Below are 26,357 nucleotides of genomic sequence, written 5' to 3' on the forward strand. Positions count from 1 at the left end.
AATCTAATATCACAGGGTCTAAAACTCCACTAGTTCTCACCTATTACTTTTTAAAAATTGTGGTAAAATATGAACAATAAAACTTTACCATCTTAGGCATTTGTAAATGTGCATTTCAGTGGCATTAAATATATTCACATTTTTGTGACTGGTTACATTTCGTGTCATCTTTCTCTGAACTGAAATTTTCCCTTACTAGGATCATCAGCATCTCTCCGATATTGTCCCCAGAATGTCATTTGGAGAGGATAATCAATCCAGTTCCTTCCTTGCTAGAGCATATTGTTAATAGCTTTCTTGGCTATCAATTCCTCACTTGAATGATCACCTTTTATTTTGCTGAGCAAATAAAGACATGCTTGTAATTACTTTAAATATATTTTGCATTAAGACATGGTATATAGTTAACAATGTGTCAAATGGAGAATTAAGGCAGCTATCTAAATAATTATCTAAATTGAGATAACTTTCAGAAAATAATATTCACCTTTCATTTCAAGCCTATATATTTGCCTCATTTTTGACATTGCTAGTCAAAATTATATTTAAAGGAGTATAATTGGTCACTACAGTTGCAATGAACTTCTTACATTGTGACTTCTACAAATAGGTAATGGTATCATAAACTTTCTGTAAGTTAAAATAAAATAGTAATTTAATTAAAAATGTTAGCCTTTCAAACTATAAATGTAAATCATTGTTATTTACTAAAAAAATAAGTATATAGAAGCAACTAGAAGAAAACAGAAAATATCAGTAACTTAGGAGGAAACAAAAGCTGTTAATTATTTAGATAATGGTTTTCTAAACCTTTTCATACACATACACACACACACACACACACACACACGCAACGCATATTTATAAAAAATATATGCTATCATGAGAGGCTATGTAACTTGTTTTTTCCCCACAAACTATATTATGAATGTGGTTTGATATATTTGTACAATATACATTTTAATTGATGCATAGTATTCTATAATGCAGATATGCCATAATTAAATTAATCACTTTTAATGGAAGTTTAGTGTGGTTTCAACATTTTTATATTCCAAACAGTACATTTTTTTGTACTAAATGTTTGCACGCTTAAAAAACACTTTAGTTTTTGATTTTTAGAATTAAGTATGTTTCTTTCACATGTCTTATTTTGTTTTAGCTTTTTTTTTTTCAGATTTTCTGAAGGAGAACTTTGGATGAAAGAAATTTGGAATTTTAATTATTTTTCTGTAAATTGTCAAATTATCCTTGAGAAAGTTAATCTGATTTATGACCCTACCATCAGTGAATCAAAGTAGCACTTTTCTTACACTTTAATCTTCACAAATTGTTAATCCAACAATTAAAATTATTTTAATTTGGTTTATTTAAGTATTAATAAATTGAGTTTATTTATTTGATTTGGTTATTTAAGTATTACTCAATTGAGCATTTGTCAATTTTCTAGTGGCTGGCCACAGGTTGTTTTTTTTTTTTCCAATGACCTTGATTTTTTTATACTTGTAATAAAAGTTTTATTAGTATAAATTATATTATTCACTTGACAATGATGCAAGATATAACAATGTATATTGCAACCATTTTTATTTTCTTTTTCTTTATACTGTTTTCATATATAGAAGTTTAAATTTTAAATCGTAAGCTCTTTCCACATCTCCTTTGTGGTTTCTCTATTCCAAATCATTCTTAAGCTACTGTTCTCATGCAAATTCAGATATGTCTACCTATGGCTTTTCTTTTTTATAATTTTTTAAATGTTTTAAATGTTTTTTATTTATTTTTGAGAGAGAGAGAGACAGAGCATGAGTGGGGTGGTGGGGAGGGGGAGACACAGAATCCAAAGCAGGCTCCAGGCTCCAAGCTGTCAGCACAGAGCCTGATGCGGGGCTTGAACCCATAAACCGTGAGATCATGACCTGAGCCGAAGCTGTACACTTAACCGACTGAGCCACCCAGGCACCCCTACCTGTAGCTTTCCTATTGCTTTCCTATTTTTATAAAAGTTTTTGATATTAAGGCTTTGATGATGTGATTGATAATGCATTGAATGGAAGTACAGTCATCTCTGAGGATGGAGACTAAATGGAAATAGCAATGGAAAAGCTAGTAATGAAACAACCTCATAAGGAATAACAACGTTTAAGGAAATCTGTCATTCCGTCTGGAACAATTGTCTCGAGACACATAGACTTGGTGCTCATAAGTCAAAGCAGATACGGAATGAAGACCATTTATGGTCATCAGGGCAAGAGGGCAGAGTTCTGTACATCTTATTTGTCCTCAGAAACTGCAAGTACTCTCACTACAAATGGGGAAAATGGTGTAAGGAGCAGAATCTTCCATCTGTGAATTATTGTTCCAGTCATTATGAACCTCTTCAACCTCCCGCCGATCTTCCCTGTCTCATTCTACTCCAGCCACTCTGGTTTCCTTGCTCTTCCTCACACAAGACAAGTGTGATCTTACCTCAGGGCTGTTTCCTCTTTCTGGAACGCCCTTCCCTCAGAAAAAGCCATGGTTCACTCCTTGACCTTCTTCAAGTCTGTGCCGATACTACTTCTTACTTAGGCTTATCACAGCCATTTGACTTAAAAATTACTTCCCTTACCCCATCCCTCTGATACCCCTCCTCTCCCTCCACTACTTATTCCCCATCTAATTTATTATATGTGGTTTTAAGATGGCCACAAATTATAAAACCCATGTATTTATTTTAATTACCGCTAGTTCATTTGTGTTTCTCCCATTTAGAAGATAAGGTCCATGAGGGTGGAGATCTTTGTTTTGTTCTTTGATATATCTCAAGTGGTAGGTGTCCCACAAATATTATACAGTAAATATGTTTCCTATGTCATGATTTTTATTTAGAGGGAGGAAATCATGCTTAACCTAAGTGATTATTATATATATATATATATATATATATATATATATGTTTTTTTTCTTTTTACTGAAGTATAGTTGGCACAAAATGTTACATTATTTGAGGGATACAACATGGTGATTCCACAAGTCCATAAGTTATGTTACACTCACCACCAATGTAGCCAATATCAGTCACCTTACAACACTATTACAATACCATTGACTACATTCCCTCTGCTGTACTTTTTATCTTCATGATTTATTAATTCCATAACGGAAGACTGTATCTCCCACAATGTGTGAAGGGTCACACATTTTGCCAGTCCCCATACCCCACTCCTTTCTGGCAGCCATCAATTTGTTTTCTGTATATATGGCTCTGTTGCTGCTTTTTGTTTGTTTATGCATTTGCTTTACGTTTTAGATTCCATATATAAGTAAATCATATGGTATTTGTCTTTCTCTGACTTATTTCACTTAGCTTAATACCCTGTAGGTCCATCCATATTGTTGCAAATGGCATGATTTCATCCTTTTATTTTTTTAAAAAATTTTTAAACATTTACTTATTATTGAGAGACACAGAGCATGAGCATGGGAGGGGCAGAGAGAGGGGAAGACACTGAATCTGAAGCAGGCTCCAGGCTCTGAGGTTTTAGCACAGAGCCTGACATGGGGCTCAAGAGACCATGACCTGAGCTGAAGTTGGACACTCAACCGACTGAGCCACTCAGGTGCCCCATGATTTCATCCTTTTTATGGCTGAGTAATATTCCATTATATGGACACTAGTGTTGCTTCCATATCTTATCTATTGTCTATAATGCAGCAATAAACATAGGGGTACATATATCTTTTTGAGTTTGTGTTTTCATTTTCTTTGGGTAAATATGCAGAAGTGGAATTATGGGATCATATAGTATTTTTATTTTTAATTTTTTGAGGAACCTCCACAATGTTCACCACAGTGGCTATACAAATGTACATTCAATCAAGAGGGCACGAGGTGATTTTTTTTCCCCTTCTACATCCTCACCAACATTTGTTACCTCTCTTTTTGATTCTAGCCATTCTGACAAGTGTGAGTGATAGCTTATTGTGCGTTTTTTTATTAAAAAAAATTTTTTTTAACATTTATTTATTTTTGATAGAGAGAGACAGAGCACAAATGGGGGAGGGGCAGAGAGAGAGGGAGACACAGAATCCAAAGCAGGCTCCAGGCTCTGAGCTGTCAGCACAGAGCCCCATTTGGGGCTCAAACTCACAAACCATGAGATTGTGACCTGAGCCGAAGTCAGATGCTTAACCGACTGAGCCACCCAGGGTCCCCTATCTCATTGTGGTTTTGATTTGCATTTCCCTGATGATGAGTGATGTTGAGCATCTTTTTATGTGTCTGTTGACAATTTATATGTCTTCTTTGGAAAAATATCTATTCAAGTTCTCTACCCATTTTTTAATTGGATTATTTGTTTTGTGTGTGTGTGTGTGTGTGTGTGTGTGTGTGTGTGTCTGTGTCTATGTGTGTGTGTGTTGAGTTGAATAACTTATTCATATATTTTGGATATTAACCCATTATCATATATATCCTTTGCAAATATCTTCCCCAATTCAGTGAGTTGTCTTTTTGTGTTGTTTATGGTTTCCGTTGCTGCACAAAAGCTTTTTATTTTGATGTAATCCCCATAGTTTATTTTCACTTTTGTATCCCTTGCCTCAGGAGACATATTTAGAAAAATGTTACTAAGGCCAGAGTCAAGAGGATTACTGCCTATGTTTTCTTCTAGGAGCTTTAAGGTTTCAGGTCTCACATTTAGATCTTTCATCCATTTTGAGTTAATTTTTGTATGTGGTATAAGAAAGTGGTCCAGTTTCATTCTTTTGCATGTAGCTGTCCAGTTTTCCCAGCACCACTTATTGAAAAGACTTTTTCCCATTGTAATATTCTTGCCTCCTTTGCCATAGATTAATTGACCATATGAGCATTTCTGCACTCTCTATTCTGTTCCACAGACCTATGTGTCTATTTTTGTCCCATGCCATGCTGTTTTGATTACTTCAGCTTTGTAGTATATCTTGAAATCTGGGATTGTGATCCCACCAATTTGGTTCTTTTTTCTCAAGATTGCTTTTTCTTTTGTGGTTCCATAAAAATTTAAGGATTATTTGTTCTGGTTCTCTGGAAAATGCTATTGGTATTTTGATAGTAATTGCATTGAATCTATAAATTGCTTTGGTTGGTATGGACATTTTAACAATATTAATCCTTCCAACCCATGAGCATGGAATGTCTTTCCATTTCTTTGTGTAATCTTCAATTTCTTTCATTAGAGTTTTATAGTTTTCAGAGTAAAGGTTTAATCTCCTTGGTTAAGTATATTCCTAGGTATTTTGTTCTTTTGGACATATTTATAAATAAAGTTAAAATTATTTTCTTAGTTTCTCTTTTTGCTGATTTGTTATTAGTGTGTACAAATGCGTTTGAATTCTGTGTATTAATTTTGTATTCTACAATTTTACTGAATTCATTTTTTTATTTTAAATAGTTTTTTGGTGGGGTCTTTAGGGTTTTTTGTGTATAGTATTATGTCATCTGCAAATAGTTACAGTTTAACTTTTTCCTTATCCATTTGGATGCCTTTTATTTCCTTTTTTTATCCAATTGCTGTGGCCAGCATGTTCAAGTGGTATGTTGAATAAAAGTGGCAAGAGTGGGCATCATTGTCTTCTCGTTCTTGGTCTGAGAGGAAAAACTCTGTTTTTCACCATTGAGTATGATGTTAACTGTGGGTTGACATTTGTCATATGCTTTTTCTTCATCTATTGAGATGATGATATGGTTTTTATTCTTTGTTTTCTTGATGTGGTGGACCATATTGATTGATTTATGAATATTGAACCATCCTTGCATCTCCAGAATAAATTCTGCTTGATCATGGTGAATGATTCTTTTAATGTATTGTTGAATGCAGTTTGTTAATAATTTGTTGAGGATTTTCTCATCCATGTTCATCAGGGATATTAGCCTGTAGTTCTCTTTTTTTTGTAGCATCTGTCTGGTTCAGGTATCATGGTGATGCTGGCCTAATTGAATGTATTTGGAAGCTTTCCTTCTTCTCTTATGTTTTGGAATAGTTGAGGAAAATAAGTTTTAACTCTTCTTTAAATGTTCAGTAGAATTCACCTGTGAAGCCATCTGGTCCTGGACTTTTGTTTTTTGGGGATTTTTAAAATTACCAATTCAATTTTGTTACTATTAATTGGTCTGCTCAGATTTTCTATTTCTTCCAGATTCGGTTTTAGATTATGTTTCTAGAAATTTATATATTTCTTCTAGATTGTCCAATTTTCTGGCATATAATTTTTTGTAGTATTCTTTCATAATCATTTGTATTTCTGTGGTGTAAGTTTTTACTTCTCTTGTTTCAAATTTTATTTATTTTTGTTGTCTCTTTTTTTCTTGAGAGTCTGGCTAAAGACTAATCAATTTGGTTTATCTTTTCAAAGAAACAGCCCCTAGTTTCACTGATCTTTTCTATTTTTTTTTTTTTAGTCTCTATATTATTTATTTCTGCTGTCTTTATTATTTCCTTCTTTCTACTAACCTTGGGCTCTTTTTGGTTCCTTTGGATGTAAAGTTATACTGTTTATTCGATTTTTTTGTTTCTTGAGGTAAACCTCTATTGCTATAAATTTCCCTCTTAGAACTGCTTTGCTGCATCCCAAATATTTTGGATCACTGTGTTTTTGTTTTCATTTATATCCATGTTTAAAAAAATTTTCTTCTTTAATTTCTTCATTGATCCATTGGATGTGTAGTAGCATGTTGTTTAGCCTCCACCTGTTTGTGGGGTTTTTTTCCCCATTTTTTTCTTTGTTATTGACATCTAGTTTCTTACTGTTGTTGTAAGAAAAGATGTGTGATATAATTTTAATGTTTTTTAATTTATTGATACTGTTTTGTGGCTTAACATGTGATCTATCCTGGGAACGTTCCATGTGCACTTGAAAAGAATGTGTATTGTGTTGTTTCTGGATGAAATGTGTTAGGGATATGTGTTATGACCCTCTGGTCTAAAAGTTCATTCAAAGACACTGTTTTCTTATTGATAGTATACCTGGATGATCTATCCATTAATGTAGTGGGATGTTAACGTCCCCTACTACTAATGTATTATTGTCAATTTTTTCCTTTATGTCTGTTAATATTTGCTCTATGCATTTAGGAACTCCAATTTTGGGGTGCATAGATATTTATAAGTGTTATATGTTCTCATTGGAATAATTTCCTTATCATTATGTAATGCTTCTTGGTCCCTTGTTATATCTGTTTTAAAGTCTCTTTTGTCTGGGGCGCCTGGGTGGCTGAGTTGGTTGAGCGTCCAACTTCGGCTCAGGTCATATCTCACAGTTCGTGGGTTCGAGCCCAGCATCAGGCTCTGTGCTGACAGCTCAGAGCCTGGAGCCTGCTTCAGATTCTGTGTCTCCCTCTCTCTCTGCCCCTCCCCCACTCATGCTCTGTCTCCCTCTGTCTCAAAAATAAATAAACATTAAAAAAAATTAAAAAAAAATAAAGTCTCTTTTGTCCAATGTAAGTATTGCTACCCTGGCTTTTTTTTTTTTTTTACTTCTATTTGCATCATATTTCTTTTTGTATCATTTCACTTTTAGTCTCTATGTACCTTTAAGTCTTAAGTGCATCTTTTGTAGCTTAAACAATATTTTTAACGTTCAAATTAAGTGGTTTAAATTTATAATATAATGATAATAAGAAATGTATAAATTCATTTGATAGCAATATAATGTATATTTTATTATGTATATGTTTGAGGGGTTTTAATAATGTAAATGTTAAATATAAAACATTGCTTCTGATACCTATCAGATTTTTATTTTAAAAATATATTAAGCTTCATACTTGTCAAATGAGTAAATAATTGAAAAGAACATTTTTTCTTACAGAGCCATGTACTATTAATGTGGATTACATGAAAAGAAATAACATAGAGATGAAGTGGAAGTATGAAGGAAAGGTCTTACATGGAGATTTAATAGATTTTGTATGTAAACAAGGATATGACTTATCTCCATCAACCCCATTGTCTGAATTATCTGTACAGTGCAATAGAGGAGAAGTGAGATATCCTTTATGTATTATAAAAGGTAAAATAATAGTGTTTTCTGACAATTTCTCAGGTGATTAATATCACTACTTGGGTTCAAAGTATAAGAAAGACCCTACACAACTCACTATCATCATCTTCTAATATACAACATTGGTAATGATCTGATTAATTTCCAGTAAGCACAAATACTTAAAAAAGATGACTATGATGACATCTTTTAATTCCAATAAGTCAATTTTATAAAGGGAGAAATTAATAGGTCTTATAAATATCCCCAGACTATCAGGGGACTGATCACCCTAATGTGAGCAATCAACAACTCTGGAAAACATTGCCCTTCTTGGGGTTTGCTGGGTTTGTATTGTCTCAGAAAAGATCTTGATACAGACTGGGAGATTATTTGTGCTCCTTGGACATGGAACTATTACTTTTAATAAGAAAAAAAATGTAAGAAGATACATACAGAAAGCCTGGCTTCAATGGGGTTTCATACATTTTCACTTTTGGCTACATAAAAAGGGAAAAATAAAATCATGATTGTTAATTCTTTGCCAGTTTTAAATGTGTATTTCAATTTTATAATAAGATTCTAATTCTTGCAATAATCAATTTTATGATATTATTACAGAATGCTCTCAATATTTGAAATTTGACAGCTATTTTAAAAATGCTTTTACATGAAATGTGCCATTTTATTTCCATAGCAATTATTAAAGTATTGGATGCTTACTATATGGAAATTCATTATATCCTTCTAAAATTATTTTTGCAGAATCTAAAGGAATGTGTGCATATCCTCCACTTATTAAAAATGGAGTCATGATTAGTTCAACATTAGGCATCTATGAAAATGGTTCTTCAGTAGAATACAGATGTTTTGATCACCATTTCCTTCAAGGGTCTAGGGAGTCCTATTGCTTAGATGGAGTGTGGACTACACCACCATCATGTTTGGGTATGTACTACTAAATATCCCGCTATTTAATAAAATAAAAACCATATTTTTTCACTTTCTATTCTCTTTTAGTTGATATAACACTATTATAATGCTCAATTTGCTATATTTGTGCTTAAGTGTACCTATTCAATCATTAGTTCCTCTTCTTTCCTGTAGATCATAAATAACTATTGTCCAGCTGGTTCTAACAAGTATTATTAAATACAAATATACACCAGATACTGGTGTTGTATGGGGCTATACAGTGGCTAAGTCATAGTGGTGTGGGTAAACGTGTTAACAATTATCATTCAGTGTGACTGGTACTATAATAGGAAACATGAGTGCAATGGGGAAACAAAGATAGAAAGTTGAAGCAAGTTAATGCCTTATTAGTGAAGTATCTGAGTAGAAGTAACAATATCTAGCAAGATTCTCAGAAGTCAAAAAAAAAAAGCATATCTGTAAATAAAAAGAAAAATTTTTTGTGTCCATATTTGACTTATTTGGTATTTTATTTCACCAGCTTGGACTTGAGTACAATGCTGAGTAGAAGAAATAGTGGATATCTTGTTTCTCAGACTCATAAGCAAAACTTTCAATAATTCATCTTTATTTACAGTGTTATAAAGTCTTTAAAAATCGAATTAAAAATATAAAAAGCTCTAATTTCTATTTTTCTATTTTTTTTTAATCTTCACAGAGTGTTTAACAATACCTATTGAAATGACTATATGAGTACTTTTCCCCCCTAGAATTATAATTGCTTCTTTTTGATTGTTAAAAGCGGGATTATATTCCTCTAATAAATCACACTTGGTTGTGATGAATCATGATTTTTTACATGTTGTTGGGTTTTATTTGCTTATATTTTACTTAGAAGTTTTGCATCTATTTTCATGAGAGAGATCAGTCTGTTATTTTCCTTTTGGGTTTGGTATGAACTTTCTACTTATTTCATATGGTGAATTGGTATGTTCCTTCTTTTTGAATTCTCTGGAATTTGTGTAAGATTGGTACTATTTCTTCCCTAGTAATTGTAAGAATCCATCAAACATGCCATTTGGGCATCAAGTTTTCTTTGAGGACAGATAATGACAGCTGTCAGTTTTGGTAGGATGGTTTCTAGGAATTTGTCTATCGAGATTGTCAAATTTGTTGACATAATGTTCACAACATCTTTTTACATTCTTTTTAATGCCTTTAGTGGTGAGTCTTTTGCCTTTACTGCTATTAATATGTATCTCTTTCTTTGTTGGCATGTCTTACTAAGGGTCTACAACTTTTACTAGGCCTCTCAACTACTATTTGTATCATCAAATGTTGCTTACGATTTTATTAATTTATGTTCTTATCCTTATTTCCTCTCTTCTAATTTCTTGAGTCTATTTTATAGATCTTATTTTTATTTTTTTATTTTTTTATTGTGTTAACATTTATTTATTTTTGAGAGACAGAGAGAGACAGAATGTAAGCCGGGGAGGGGCAGAGAAAGGGAGACAGAATCCAAAGAATCAGCACAGAGCCTGACGCAGGGCTCGAACCCTCCAACGGTTAGATCATGGCCTGAGCCTAAGTCAGAGGCTTAACTGACTAAACTACCCAGGTGCCCCTATAGATCTTCTTTTAGCTTTTTAGATAGATACTCAAATTGCTGATTTTCAGCCTTTGTTTTCTTTCTAATATATGAATTTAAGGATATAAATTTCCTACTGAGCACAACTTTAACTTTATCCCACACGTTTTTACATTTTGGAATTTTATTATCATTCAGTCATTCAGTTTAAAAATATATGATATCATGGGGTTCCTGGATGGCTCAGGTCATGATCTTGTGGTCATGACCTCACTGTCATGAGATTGAGCCCTGCTCAAGATCCACGCTGACAGTAAAGAACCTACTTGGGATTCTCTCTCTCCCTCTCTATCTCTCTGCCCCTCCCCAGCTAGCGCTCTCCGTCTCCCTCTCTCTCTCTCTCTCAAAAAAGAAAAAAAAATATATATATATATATATACATATATATATATATATATTTTTTATTTTGATTCATTTTGATCCATATCCATTTTGATATCTTGTACGCACTCTGAGGTTTTTAGGTTTTGAACATTGGAGGATTTTCTTTTGTTACTGATTTCTAATGTAAATCCCTTGAGACGTTTTTTTTTATAAGACTTGTGGGTTGTTTTTTTTTTTTTTAGTTTTTAAAGGTTTTTTTGTGTTTTTTTTTTATATTTCAGGTATTTATTTAAATTTTAGTTAGCTAACATATAGTGTAATATTAGTTTCAGGAGTACAATTTAGTCATGCATCACTTACATAGAATACCAGTGAGACGTACTTTGAATTATATCAATCCTTTGAGTTTCATTTGATACTTACTTTATTACTGTATTTTTGGTAGGTACATGTTCTTTTGAAATAAATGAATAAATAATCATCAGTGTTGGATTCACTGTTGCTGCACATGTCAGTTGAATTTTGTTTTCCATGTTAAGTTCATTCATATCTGTGCTGATTTGTGTTTGTTTGTTTTTCTATCAGTTGTCAAAGGAAGTATGTTAAAGTCTCTCCCGCTGTGCATTTAAAAACATTTCTTATTTTAGTTCTGTCAATTTTTGCTTTTGTGTTTTCACGCTGTTCTTCTAGGTACACACAAATTGAAGCATATTAAATCTTGGTGTATTGGCCCCGCCAAACTTTAAGAGAGTCTTCCTTTGTCTATGCCATGCTTTGTTTTTTCTTGTTTTGCCTGAAGTCTACTTAAGCTGTCCCAGCGCACTTTTGACAAGTATTTACAAGGCATACATTTTTATCATCCTTCAACTTTCAATTTTTTGGTTTCTTACTTTCAATATGTATGTCTTATAAGCAATATATAGTTAATTTTAAAAGCATACTTTTTCAGTCTGACAATCTTTCTCTTTATAGTATTTAGTCTATTTATATATTAATATAAGTACTGATATATTGGGGTTTATAGCTACCATCTTACTGTACTAGATATATATCCTATGTTCTGTATTCTTTACTCTCTCTTTTTTTTCTTTTTTCTTTTTCTTTTTTTTTTTTTTTTTTTTTTTTGCTTTCTTTTGGGTAAATCAATTCTTTTCATATCATTTTACTCTCTACTAGCTTGTTGGTTATAATTTCCTCTTGGCTTCCTTTAAGTGTTATCATAGATATTACATAATTCAACCTGGACTTATTACAATTGCATACAAATTAGTACTCTTACCACTTCTCCAGGACCCAGAACACGTTGACTTGATTTACCCTTCCCACTTTTTGTACTACCGTGTCACCCATTTCATTCTCCTTACAGTTTAAGTCTCAATGATACTGTGAATATTATGTTGTTCAAAAATACTCTTTAAGATTTGTTTATGTTTTTTCAGTGATTTGTTTCTCATCTTCTCCTGCTTCTCTCTGTTTCTGATTCGGATCTGATTTTCCATACACCTGAAAAATATTATTTTTTTATTATTTTCTCAGTTTTTGTTTGTCTGCAAATTTCTTTATTTCCCTTCACTTTTGAAGAGTTATTTTTGCCAAAGATAGAAGTCTAGTTTGGTCCTCATTTTTCTTTTAGTGCTGTAAAAGATGTCTTTTTATCCTTTTTTGCCTTTTGTAGTTTTTGTTTGTTAATGTTATTCATAATTGTACTTCTTTGAAACTAAGTTTCTTTTTGTCCTCTGCTGGTCCTGAGATTCTTTTCCCCTTTATCTTCAGTGGGTTATTTATGCCGGGCCTGATGTGGGTTTCTTTGAGCATTTCATTCTTCAAGTTGGTAGCACTTCTTGAATCTGTGGCTTGATATTTTTCATAGGTTTTGGAGGTATCTTTTATCTTTTTTTTTTGTTTGTTTCCATTTGGCTATTTTCTACCGATATATCTTCCAATTCATTAACCCTTTCTTTAGATGTGTCCAGTCTGCTTTAAATTCATCTACTAAGCTCTCAATATCTTTGCATTTCTAAAATGTCCACTTTATGCTTTTGTGTGTGGGTAGATTTGAGTTCTCTGATGTAAGTCTTTACCGTAACTTCCATTTCTTCACCATGTTAATCCCACTTATTTCAAGTTCTTGTCTGAAAATTCCATTATCTGGATCATCTGTAGGCCTATTTCTATTTCTAGCCTAATTTCTTGCTATTTTTATTAACAGTTGATTGAATATCAAATATTATTCATGGAAGTTTCTAGAAGCTTGAAGCAACAGTGCCATCTTGTTCCAGAGAATACTCATCTCATCTTCTGGATAATAGTGTAGGGGAAATTGGTCTCAATCTAATTAGAAGTGAAGGTTTTTCCAGGCTTATTTTCAATCCTTTGTTTGCCTCTACTCATAGAATGTAACCCTGCAAGGTTCTTTGCTAAAAATTTTGGTGTTCATACTAAGGTTCCTCCTTCTTGACTGGCTATCATATTACTGGAAGACTACCAACAGTTTAATATAGCTTTCCATACACTTTCTGCTTGGCCCTTTATGCTCTCACTTCACACAAGTCAAGAACAGGCAAATGCTTCAAGGGAAAAACCCATGCCAAGTATCACGTTCATTCTCTGCACCTCCCATTACTCTGGGTCTTGACCCTTTAAGTCCTGGCTGTCATGGCTGACCTAAACTTCCATTTTTTCTATCCTCAACAACACTAGATTCCCAAAAGATCTGCTAGCTCTATGTTTGTTGATCATTCTCGACACAGTCTCTCAGCTCATGCTGAGAATCACTAAATCTCCATGACGAAAACGCCCCTAGAATGTTGGATTCTTCTGAATGAGCTTTTACCAGAATCTTAGCACCTTGAGTACTGACTGGCTTGGGAATTCTCTAATTCCTTGAAATTCTTGCTTTATGTTTGTTTTCAGATTTTCCATGTTTTAGTATAAATGCTGGTCTGATATAGGCTATTCTGTCATAGTTGAGAACAGAAGGTCCATGAATTAATTTTTAACTTGTTTTAATTAAAATTTCGTATTTTGTAGAACAACATTTTAAATTATAGTGCCATTTGACCTCATTTTCAAAGCTATTTTTCAGTGACTACAAAGACTCTCTTAGAGTCTTTCTGATTATCTTTATTCATTTTTTTTATGCTGCTTATAAGAGACTCATTTTATTATTTTTTTTTGTTATATATGAAATTTATTGTCAAATTGGTTTCCATACAACACCCAGTGCTCATCCCAAAACGTGCCCTCCTCAGTACCCATCACCCACCCTTTCCTCCCTCCCACCCCCCATCAACCCTTAGTTTGTTCTCAGTTCTCAACAGTCTCTTATGCTTTGGCTCTCTCCCACTCTAACCTCTTTTTTTTTTTTTTTTGTTCCCCTCCCCCATGGGTTTTTCTTAAGTTTCTCAGGATCCACATAAGAGTGAAACCATATGGTATCTGTCTTTCTCTGTATGGCTTATTTCACTTAGCATCACACTCTCCAGTTCCATCCACGTTGCTACAAAAGGCCATATTTCATTTTTTCTCATTGCCACGTAGTACTCCATTGTGTATATAAACCACAATTTCTTTATCCATTCATCAGTTGATGGACATTTAGGCTCTTTCCATAATTTGGCTATTGTTGAGAGTGCTGCTATGAACATTGGGGTACAAGTGCCCTTATGCATCAGTACTCTTGTGTCCCTTGGATAAATTCCTAGCAGTGCTATTGCTGGGTCATAGGGTAGGTCTATTTTTAATTTTCTGAGGAACCTCCACACTGCTTTCCAGAGCGGCTGCACCAATTTGCATTCCCACCAACAGTGCAAGAGGGTTCCTGTTTCTCCACATCCTCTCCAGCATCTATAGTCTCCTGATTTGTTCATTTTGGCCACTCTGACTGGCGTGAGGTGATACCTGAGTGTGGTTTTGATTTGTATTTCCCTGATAAGGAGCGATGCTGAACATCTTTTCATGTGCCTGTTGGCCATCCGGATGTCTTCTTTAGAGAAGTGTCTATTCATGTTTTCTGCCCATTTCTTCACTGGGTTATTTGCTTTTCGGGTGTGGAGTTTGGTGAGCTCTTTATAGATTTTGGATACTAGCCCTTTGTCCGATATGTCATTGGCAAATATCTTTTCCCATTCCGTTGGTTGCCTTTTAGTTTTGTTGGTTGTTTCCTTTGCTGTGCAGAAGCTTTTTATCTTCATAAGGTCCCAGTAATTCACTTTTGCTTTTAATTCCCTTGCCTTTGGGGATGTGTCGAGGAAGAGATTGCTACGGCTGAGGTCAGAGAGGTCTTTTCCTGCTTTCTCCTCTAAGGTTTTGATGGTTTCCTGTCTCACATTCAGGTCCTTTATCCATTTTGAGTTTATTTTTGTGAATGGTGTGAGAAAGTGGTCTAGTTTCAACCTCCTGCATGTTGCTGTCCAGTTCTCCCAGCACCATTTGTTAAAGAGACTGTCTTTTTTCCATTGGATGTTCTTTCCTGCTTTGTCAAAGATGAGTTGGCCATACGTTTGTGGGTCTAGTTCTGGGGTTTCTATTCTATTCCATTGGTCTATGTGTCTGTTTTTCTGCCAATACCATGCTGTCTTGATGATGACAGCTTTGTAGTAGAGGCTAAAGTCTGGGATTGTGATGCCTCCTGCTTTGGTCTTCTTCTTCAAAATTACTTTGGCTATTCGGGGCCTTTTGTGGTTCCATATGAATTTTAGGATTGCTTGTTCTAGTTTCGAGAAGAATGCTGGTGCAATTTTGATTGGGATTGCATTGAATGTGTAGATAGCTTTGGGTAGTATTGACATTTTGATAATATTTATTCTTCCAATCCATGAGCAGGGAATGTCTTTCCATTTCTTTAAATCTTCTTCAATTACCTTCATAAGCTTTCTATAGTTTTCAGCATACAGATCCTTTACATCTTTGGTTAGATTTATTCCTAGGTATTTTATGCTTCTTGGTGCAATTGTGAATGGGATCAGTTTCTTTATTTGTCTTTCTGTTGCTTCATTGTTAGTGTATAAGAATGCAACTGATTTCTGTACATTGATTTTGTATCCTGCAACTTTGCTGAATTCATGGATCAGTTCTAGCAGACTTTTGGTGGAGTCTATCGGATTTTCCATGTATAATATCATGTCATCTGCAAAGAGCGAAAGCTTGATTCATCTTTGCCAATTTTGACGCCTTTGATTTCCTTTTGTTGTCTGATTGCTGATGCTAGAACTTCCAGCACTATGTTAAACAACAGCGGTGAGAGTGGGCATCCCTGTCGTGTTCCTGATCTCAGGGAAAAAGCTGTCAGTTTTTCCCCGTTGAGGATGATGTTAGCTGTGGGCTTTTCATAAATGGCTTTTATGATCTTTAAGTATGTTCCTTCTATCCCGACTTTCTCAAGAGTTTTTATTAAGAAAGGGTGCTGGATTTTATCAAAGGCCTTTTCTGCATCGATTGACAGGATCATATGGTTCTTCTCTTTTTTTTTGTTAATGTGATGTATCACGTTGATTGATTTGCGAATGTTGAACCAGCCCTGCATCCCAGGAATGAACCCCACTTGATCATGGTGAATAATTCTTTTTATATGCCGTTGAATTCGATTTGCTAGTATCTTATTGAGAATTTTTGCATCCATATTCATCAGGGATATTGGCCTGTAGTTCTCTTTTTTTACTGGGTCTCTGTCTGGTTTAGGAATCAAAGTAATACTGGCTTCATAGAATGAGTCTGGAAGTTTTCCTTCCCTTTCTATTTCTTGGAATAGCTTGAGAAGGATAGGTATTATCTCTGCTTTAAACGTCTGGTAGAACTCCCCTGGGAAGCCATCTGGTCCTGGACTCTTATTTGTTGGGAGATTTTTGATAACCGATTCAATTTCTTCGCTGGTGATGGGTCTGTTCAAGCTTTCTATTTCCTCCTGATTGAGTTTTGGAAGAGTGTGGGTGTTCAGGAATTTGTCCATTTCTTCCAGGTTGTCCAATTTGTTGGCATATAATTTTTCATAGTATTCCCTGATAATTGTTTGTATCTCTGAGGGATTGGTTGTAATCATTCCATTTTCATTCATGATTTTATTTATTTGGGTCATCTCCCTTTTCTTTTTGAGAAGCCTGGCTAGAGGTTTGTCAATTTTGTTTATTTTTTCAAAAAACCAACTCTTGGTTTCGTTGATCTGCTCTACAGTTTTTTTAGATTCTATATTGTTTATTTCTGCTCTGATCTTTATTATTTCTCTTCTTCTGCTGGGTTTAGGCTGCCTTTGCTGTTCTGCTTCTAGTTCCTTTAGGTGTGCTGTTAGATTTTGTATTTGGGATTTTTCTTGTTTCTTGAGATAGGCCTGGATTGCAATGTATTTTCCTCTCAGGACTGCCTTGGCTGCGTCCCAAAGCGTTTGGATTGTTGTATTTTCATTTTCGTTTGTTTCCATATATTTTTTAATTTCTTCTCGAATTGCCTGGTTGACCCACTCATTCGTTAGTAGGGTGTTCTTTAACCTCCACGCTTTTGGAGGTTTTCCAGACTTTTTTCTGTGGTTGATTTCAAGCTTCATAGCATTGTGGTCTGAAAGTATGCATGGTATGATTTCAATTCTTGTAAACTTATGAAGGGCTGTTTTGTGACCCAGTATATGATCTATCTTGGAGAATGTTCCATGTGCACTCGAGAAGAAAGTATATTCTGTTGCTTTGGGATGCAGAGTTCTAAATATATCTGTCAAGTCCATCTGATCCAATGTCTCATTCAGGGCCCTTGTTTCTTTATTGACCGTGTGTCTAGATGATCTATCCATTTCTGTAAGTGGGGTGTTAAAGTCCCCTGCAATTACCACATTCTTCTCAATAAGGTTGCTTATGTTTATGAGTAATTGTTTTATATATTTGGGCGCTCCGGTATTCGGCGCATAGACATTTATAATTGTTAGCTCTTCCTGATGGATAGACCCTGTCACTATTATATAATGTCCTTCTTCATCTCTTGTTACAGCCTTTAATTTAAAGTCTAGTTTGTCTGATATAAGGATGGCTACTCCAGCTTTCTTTTGGCTTCCAGTAGCATGATAAATAGATCTCCATCCCCTCACTCTCAATCTAAAGGTGTCCTCAGGTCTAAAATGAGTCTCTTGTAGACAGCAAATAGATGGGTCTTGTTTTTTTATCCATTCTGATACCCTATGTCTTTTGGTTGGCGCATTTAATCCATTTACATTCAGTGTTATTATAGAAAGATATGGGTTTAGAGTCATTGTGATGTCTGTATGTTTTATGCTTGTAGTGATGTCTCTGGTACTTTGTCTCACAGGGTCCCCCTTAGGATCTCTTGTAGGGCTGGTTTAGTGGTGACAAATTCCTTCAGTTTTTGTTTGTTTGGGAAGACCTTTATCTCTCCTTCTATTCTAAATGACAGACTTGCTGGATAAAGGATTCTCGGCTGCATATTTTTTCTGTCTAGCACACTGAAAATCTCGTGCCAATTCTTTCTGGCCTGCCAAGTTTCAAAAGAGAGATCAGTCACGAGTCTTATAGGTCTCCCTTTATATGTGAGGGCACGTTTACCCCTTGCTGCTTTCAGAATTTTCTCTTTATCCTTGTATTTTGCCAGTTTCACTATGATATGTCGTGCAGAAGATCGATTCAAGTTACGTCTGAAGGGAGTTCTCTGTGCCTCTTGGATTTCAATGCCTTTTTCCTTCCCCACTTCAGGGAAGTTCTCAGCTATTATTTCTTCAAGTACCCCTTCAGCACCTTTCCCTCTCTCTTCCTCCTCTGGGATACCAATTATGCGTATATTATTTCTTTTTAGTGTATCACTTAGTTCTCTAATTTCCCCCTCGTACTCCTGGATTTTTTTATCTCTCTTTTTCTCAGCTTCCTCTTTTTCCATAACTTTATCTTCTAGTTCACCTATTCTCTCCTCTGCCTCTTCAATCCGAGCCGTGGTGGTTTCCATTTTGTTATGCATTTCGTTTAAAGCGTTTTTCAGCTCCTCGTGACTGTTCCTTAGGCCCTTGATCTCTGTAGCAAGAGATTCTCTGCTGTCAGCTATACTGTTTTCAAGCCCAGCGATTAATTTTATGACTATTATTCTAAATTCACTTTCTGTTATATTATTTAAATCCTTTTTGATCAGCTCATTAGCTGTTGTTATTTCCTGGAGATTCTTCTGAGGGGAATTCTTCCGCTTGGTCATTTTGGATAGTCCCTGGCGTGGTGAGGACCTGCAGGGCACTTCCCCTGTGCTGTGGTGTATAACTGGAGTTGGTGGGCGGGGCCGCAGTCAGACCTGATGTCTGCCCCCAGCCCACCGCTGGGGCCACAGTCAGACTGGTGCGTGCCTTCTCTTCTCCTCTCCTAGGGGCGGGATTCACTGTGGGGTGGGGTGGCCTGTCTGGGCTACTTGCACACTGCCAGGCTTGTGATGCTGGGGATCTGGCGTCTTAGCTGGGGTGGGTAGGCAAGGTGCACAGGGGCAGGAGGGGCAGGCTTAGCTTGGTTCTCCTTAGGTGATCCACTTCAGGAGGGGCCCTGTGGCAGCAGGAGGGAGTCAGATCCGCTGCCGGAGGTTTGGCTCCGCAGAAGCGCAGAGTTGGGTGTTTGCACGGAGCGAGCAAGTTCCCTGGCAGGAACTGGTTGTCTTTGGGATTTTGGCTGGGGGATGGGCGGGGGAGATGGCGCTGGCGAGCGCCTTTGTTCCCCACCAAACTGAGCTCTGTCGTCCGGGGGCTCAGCAGCTCTCCTTCCCTTTGTCCTCCAGCCTTCCCGCTTTCTGAGCAGAGCTGTCAACTTATGACCTCCCAGACGCTAAGTCGCGCTTGCTGTCGGAACACAGTCCGTCAGGCCCCTCCGCTTTTTGCAAGCCAGACTCGGGGGCTCTGCTTGGCCGGCGAGCCGCCCCTCCGCCCCGGCTCCCTCCCGCCAGTCCGTGGAGCGCGCACCGCCTGGCCTCGCCGCCCTTCCTACCCTCTTCCGTGGGCCTCTGGTCTGCGCTTGGCTCCGGCGACTCTGTTCTGCTAATCCTCTGGTGGTTTTCTGGGTTATTTAGGCAGGTGTAGGTGGAATCTAAGTGATCAGCAGGACGCGCGGTGAGCCCAGCGTCCTCCTACGCCGCCATCTTCCCTAAGCCTCTCTTTATTCATTTTTATTCTGTCTATAGAACTTCTAGCATAACAGCAGATACATAGGGATTCAACAAATATTGAAATCTTGAATAAAGAAGTTTGTTAATGTATTATATGATTCATATGCTCTATTAACAATTCTGGACCTTTAACCTATCTCAGAATCTACTGTTTAGTGCTAGGTCATTCAAGAGGCAAATAAGGACACAAATAACTTCATTTTCTAAAATAACTTGACATTTTTTAAATATCAATATTTTTATTAAGGAAAAAAATCAAAGAAATTTATCAGGTCTCCTAATAACTTTTTTAAGTTTTTGTTTTGTTTTGTTTTAATGCATTAGTGGAAGGACACAATAATATTTTCAATGCTTAGAATTTAAAGCACCTTAATCCAATATTGATATTCCTTAATAACTGGAAATTTAAAAGATAAAAAACTGTCAACCACTCTGGATGCCATCAGGTGATAGTGTTTGAGTCATTGTTGAGAATCCAGCTTCTTTCTACATTTCAATAATATCTTATCTATCCAACAATCAAACAAATACTTTGTCTCGTGGGGATTTTATTTGAGCTTTCTGAGGAAAAAAAAAAATAAGAAAAGGAAGCTTACTTGAATAATTGTTAGTAACTCTCAATGCTCTTTATTAAAAAAACACCTTTATTTATTTGCTATCTTTGAAAATCTTAATGACATAAAGCTAAGTGACTGGCAGGATATACACTTTTTTCTTTGCCAAATCCAGGACCACAGAGATAAATGGCAGACTGTTTTCTGTGAGCTTTGAACATATTTTCCAACTCAAATATTAATTCTAACTAACTTAGTTGCCACTCAAATGCCTGGGAATTTTAAGGTCATCATGAGTAGGAAGCCACAATGCTTCCTGTTAGTGCCAAGATGTGTCAAGATTATTTTCTTCTTTTTATTTTTCAGAGCCTTGTACGTTATCTTTTGTTGAAATGGAAAATAATAATTTACTCCTGAAATGGAGTTTTGACAACAGACCATATATTTTCCATGGCGAGTATATTGAATTTCTTTGTAGGAGAGATACGTATATAGATGAGTCCTCTATTATAGGATCTGAACTCAGAGTGCAATGTGACAGAGGGCAGTTAAAATATCCAAAATGTGTTCCAAAAGAAAGGTAAGAAGAAACTTGTGCCTACAATTAATGATTTTCTTCATGTTGTTATCCAAGAGATTTTTTTTTTATAAATTTCAGAAATATTAGGTTCTATGACACTCCTACTTTATGGTCATTATAAAGGAAAAAATAATTTTATTTTTTTAAGCCAGGCAAACTCCTAGAAATATTAATTAATTCAAAAAACTTTCTGAGTTGTCTGAAGTCAAAGTGTTGTTTGTATTTCATATTTGTGACACTTGGCAACTTGGCAAATCAATTTATATGGGCAATATTTAAATGTGGAAAAATTAACCTATATGTTGAGATGGAAAATCACATTTTCTCCCACCTCTCAGTATAGATCCAAGTATGAGTAATAAAGATGGGGGAAATAAGGGGCGCCTGGGTGATTCAGTTGGTTAAGCATCCAGTTCTTGATTTCTGCACTGACAGTATGAAGCCTGCTTGGGATTCTCTCTCTCTTTCTCTCTCTCTCTTTCTCTGCCCTTCCCCACTCACATGCCCACTCTCTCTCTCTCTCAAAATAAATAAACTTAAAAAAATATGAGAAACAAAACTGTACAAATCTTTCTACTGATAGAAGAGCATATTAATAACAATGATTAAAATTATGTTATTTTCAGGAACACATTTCTGTGTAAGAGCTTGGAAACACTAAAGTGTTTCCTCATAGGAAAACTTAAAAATATATATTTTATACCTTTTTGTTTGTTTTTTTCCTCATTCTTTTCTGGTTTTTATTTGAGTATAGTTGACACACATATAGTTGTAAAATTCTGTGTTTCGGGGATACAACATAATGATTCAGCAGCTCTATTGTTATGCTATGCTCACCACAAGTATAGCTACAATCTGTTACCATGAAATGCTATTATAATACCATTGACTATATAACCTATGCTGTACCTTTTATTACCATAACTTACTTAAACTGGAAGCCTGTATCTCTCGCTCACTCCCCTTCTCCCATTTTGTCCATCCCTCCATCCCCTTCCTCTCTAGTGACCGTTTGTTCTCTGTATTTATAGACCTCTTTCTGCTTTTTGTTTGTTTTTCTGTTTTTTAGATTCCACATATAAGTGAAATTATAAGGTATTTGTCTTTCCCTGTCTGACTTATTTAAAGACCCTGAATAGCCAAAGCAATCTTGATAAAGAAGAACAAAAATAGAGGTATCGCAATTCTAGATTTCAAAATAAACTACAAAGCTATAGTAATCAAAATAGTATTGTACTGGCACAAAAATAGACATACACAAATGGAACAAGATAGAGAGCCATACTTACATTGTCAATTAATCTATGACAACGGGGGCAAGGATATACAGTGGGGAAAAGAAGTCCTTCAATAAATGGTGCTAGGAAAACTGGACAGCTACCTGCAAAATAATGAAACTAGGCCACTTTCTTACATACACAACTCAAAATGAGTGAAAGACCTACATGTGAGACCTGAAACCATAAAGCTCCTAAAAGAAAGAATAGGTAGTAATCTTGTCTTTGGCCTTAACAACATTTTTCTAGGTATGTTTCCTGAGGCAAGAAAAATAAAAGCAAAAATAAACTATCGGGACTACATCAAAATGAAAACCTTCTGTATAGCAAAGGAAACCATCAACAAAACAAAAAGGCAACCCACTGAAAGGGAGAAATTATTTGCAAATGATATATCAGACAATGGGTTAATATCCTAAATATAGGAAGAATTTATACAACTCAACACACACACACACAAAATCCCCCAAATATTCCAATTAAAAAATGGACAGAGGACATTTTTCCAAAGAAGACATACGGATGGCCAACAGACACATGAAAAGACAAAAGACACTCAACATCACTCATCATCAGGGAAAATGCAAATCAAAACTGAGATATCATCTTTCACTTGTCAGAGTGACTAAAAACAAAAAAGACAAGAAATAACAAGTGTTGCCAAGGATGTGGAGAAAAAGGAACCCTAGGGTCCTGTTGGTGGAAACGTAAATTGATGCAGCAACTATAGAAAACAATGTGGAGGTTCCTGAAAAAATTTAAAAATCAAAATACAATATGATCCAATAATTCCACTTCTGGGTATTTACCCAAAGAAAACAAAAGAAAACAAAAACACTAATTCAAAAAGATATAGGCAACCCTTTGTTTATTGAAGCATTATTTACAATAGTCAATATAGGAAAGCAGTCCAAGTGTCCACTGATAAATGAATGGATAAAGAAGATGTGGAATATTATATATATAATAGAGTATTACTCAGCCATAAAAAAGGATGAGATCTTGCCATTTGTGACAACATAAGTAGACCTAGAGAGTATTATGCTAAATGAAATAAGTCAGACAGAGAAAAACAATAACCATATTTTATACTTCTTGATGAATGAAAAATAATTCTGCTTTTAGAAAAATATGTTACAATAATACAATGAAATGATGTAAATGCAAACAATTTTATAGGATCAAGATTTTGACCTTTTAGATGATGCAGTATAAAATGGAAATTATACTTTATGTTCAATTAAGAATATTATAAAAATAACTTATGGCAAAGTGTATGTGTTACTGTCCTAGTCATTGTAAACAGTGAACTATATGAACAACATTAGGACAACTTTTTAGATACTTTGAACACTCTATTTAAAAAAACATTCATAAGACACACATGGGTGGAAAACTTTAAAAATAATTTTTAACTATGGTAAAATCAGCGGAGGAAAATTTTATATGTATTTAAGTGTTTTGGATTTCTCATTTCCAAGAAAAAAAGAGGTAAATAACTTAGAAAAAATGTTCAAAATATGGTATTATTGTATCAAATGACATTGAGTTTTTAAAAAGGAATTAATTGCTGGTATGATTTACCAAGTTGGGCAACTTGCTTTCAACAATAGTTAGTTAAAACAATGACTAATTATATGAAATGTTGAAGGGCTAAGAATGTAATAAATACTTGACCAGAAATGGTGCTTATTTCAAAAATCTGTCTCCTTTTCTGTCTTTCTCATCAAGGATGCTGTCTTATCAAGAACGCTTAAGGACATAAAAATGCACGGCAGAGAGAAGAATAGTATATCAACACATCATAAAATCTTTTATAAAACATGATTTTTAGAAGAAAATACAAATCTCTAAGTTTTTACTTGCTTGAGGATTTGAATCTAAATTGTCTATGTTGAACATTTTTTTATTTATAAATAAGCCAGAACATGTTGTTTCCTTTCTAGTTTGAATGATTTGACATGTAACTTAAACTTTATTGAATATTTTCCATCTATTAAAAAGATTGATCTACATGCAAAAATGTTTTTGATACCTATTATCCATTCATTGTGCTATAGTGTTGCCTTCAATATATGTGAAAAAATTCACATTTGTCTTTATCATATTCATTAATATTAGGGTTTTCTGTTACTTTTAATTCAATCTTTATGTCAATATTAAGGAACCAAACACACTAGAAATAAGAAACTATACATCACATTAGAGGATTTACTTTCTTAAATACAGGAGAGACTACCCTTCAGATTTCCTAAATGTAAAGAATTTTAACAATTAACTATAATATTAGCTACAAGATTAATAATCAAATTGTGAGGTGGTGAACTATCCACATCTTAAAATGTTGCCCAAAGAACATGGCTTAAAAAAGAATAACCCTCTCCATTTTTTTAATATAATTTATTGTTAAGTTGGCTAACATATAGTGTATATGGTGTGCTCTTGGTTTTGGGGGTAGATTCCAGTGATTCATCACTTACATACAATATCCAGTGCTCATCCCAACAAGAACCTTTCCATTTTTATATTTTATACTTTCAATTAATATTTTTAGGTTACATAATTGTTGGAAGCATGCAGATTATGAAATCAAAAATCAGTCCTGCAAGCAACAAAGCCTGAGAATGTAGTATTACCAACATCTTTTGAAGTGTTCAAATAGCCACATTGTCACCTTTCTGTTTGAAGGACAGTTATACTTCCAATGGTTATTACAGTTCATTCAGAAGCACATGTAATCACACTACCCCTGTCAGGACTGGTTGTTGTTACAAGAACAGCACATTTTCTTATCTAGAAGATATTCGGTTCATCGAATTCAAGACCTTCTCAATATGATGACATTCTTTAAACCCTCAAGTTACAATTTTCTACTGGTGTGCTAAGGGATACCTTCTTGTAGTGAAGCCACAATGGACCCAACTCTGTGGATTAAATAAGACTTTGTTCAGTGTTGAACATGTATATTTCAGAACTGTCCTTGAGTCCATAATCATGATTTTAATATTCTGTAGTTGTTTTCCACAGTGGATCCCATAAAATTGAAATTTGATTGAAATTAAATATCAGCAGCAAAGTGTTAATCACTTTCAATTAATGCATCAATCAATCCATTAATCAACAATATTGAGCACCTGTTATATCCTAGAAAATAGAAGATTTGCTCAAGGCGGGTAACTCTCTTGGGAATATGTATTCAGTATTGCCATATCTTCTGATTTTTTAATGGTGAGATCTCCTCTGATTTTGATATGTGGAGGGGGATCTAAAAATATTTTGTGAGCAATGTGGCTCATAAGCTGCCAATTTGTCAACTCCAAATGCTAAATAAATGAACATGTGAAAAGTACAACACTGGAAGCATGTATAAAATAAAGTGGTGGCATGGAGGAGGTGGTAATTAACTTTTTGATGGGTGTATAAAGCTTCCTGGGAAAAGCCCAAGGTCTGCAAGGCTAGAGAAGACATCCCAAGTAGAGGAAATGGCACAAAGTCAAATATCAAGCACATACCATATGCTAGGCATCATGCTGAGCCCTGGAGATAAAACAGTGAATATGATACGTTGTTTCTACTGATATGGAGCATTGTGCTTTGATGGGAAAGGAAGGTATTAACCAAATCCTTACATGATGACATGTGCCAAGAAAGACATGTCCGTGAACACAAGGAGATGCAGCCTAGTCCCAGATGCTCAAGAAAGGCTTCTTTGAGGAAGTGATACATCAGCTGAGACTTGAAGGGAGAAAAGAAATATTTTGGGTAAGGGATGATCATGCAGAAAACATGTGCAGAGAATACGATGTTTCCAAGAAGATAGTAAATATCCAGTATGGATTGAGTGGAAGGAGTGAAGGAGAGAGGGGAACAAGGTAAACTTGGAGAAGCTGGAGTCCCATAATGAAGGTCTTTGTAGGCCAAATCAAAGATTTTGG

The 26,357-nt window shown here is 35.1% G+C and overlaps 1 protein-coding gene across 3 annotated transcripts in view; it reads left to right on the plus strand.

Moving 5' to 3' along the window:
• F13B (coagulation factor XIII B chain) overlaps window positions 1-25,811 on the plus strand; it is a 38,821-nt gene extending 13,010 nt beyond the window's left edge. For all 3 annotated transcript variants that reach the window (XM_025921160.2, XM_086694839.1, XM_086694840.1), the window contains 4 exons: window positions 7,831-8,031; window positions 8,767-8,949; window positions 20,932-21,145; window positions 24,154-25,811. In XM_025921160.2, coding sequence (XP_025776945.1) covers window positions 7,831-8,031; window positions 8,767-8,949; window positions 20,932-21,145; window positions 24,154-24,187 — 632 coding nt within the window. In that variant the 3' untranslated portion in view covers window positions 24,188-25,811. The remainder of the gene's footprint in view (window positions 1-7,830; window positions 8,032-8,766; window positions 8,950-20,931; window positions 21,146-24,153) is intronic.
• The last annotated feature ends 546 nt before the right edge of the window (window positions 25,812-26,357 follow it).

The sequence above is a fragment of the Puma concolor genome, chromosome E4 (genome assembly GCF_028749965.1).
Source record: "Puma concolor isolate L17-30 chromosome E4, mPumCon1.1.hap2, whole genome shotgun sequence".
NCBI lineage: Eukaryota > Metazoa > Chordata > Mammalia > Carnivora > Felidae > Puma > Puma concolor.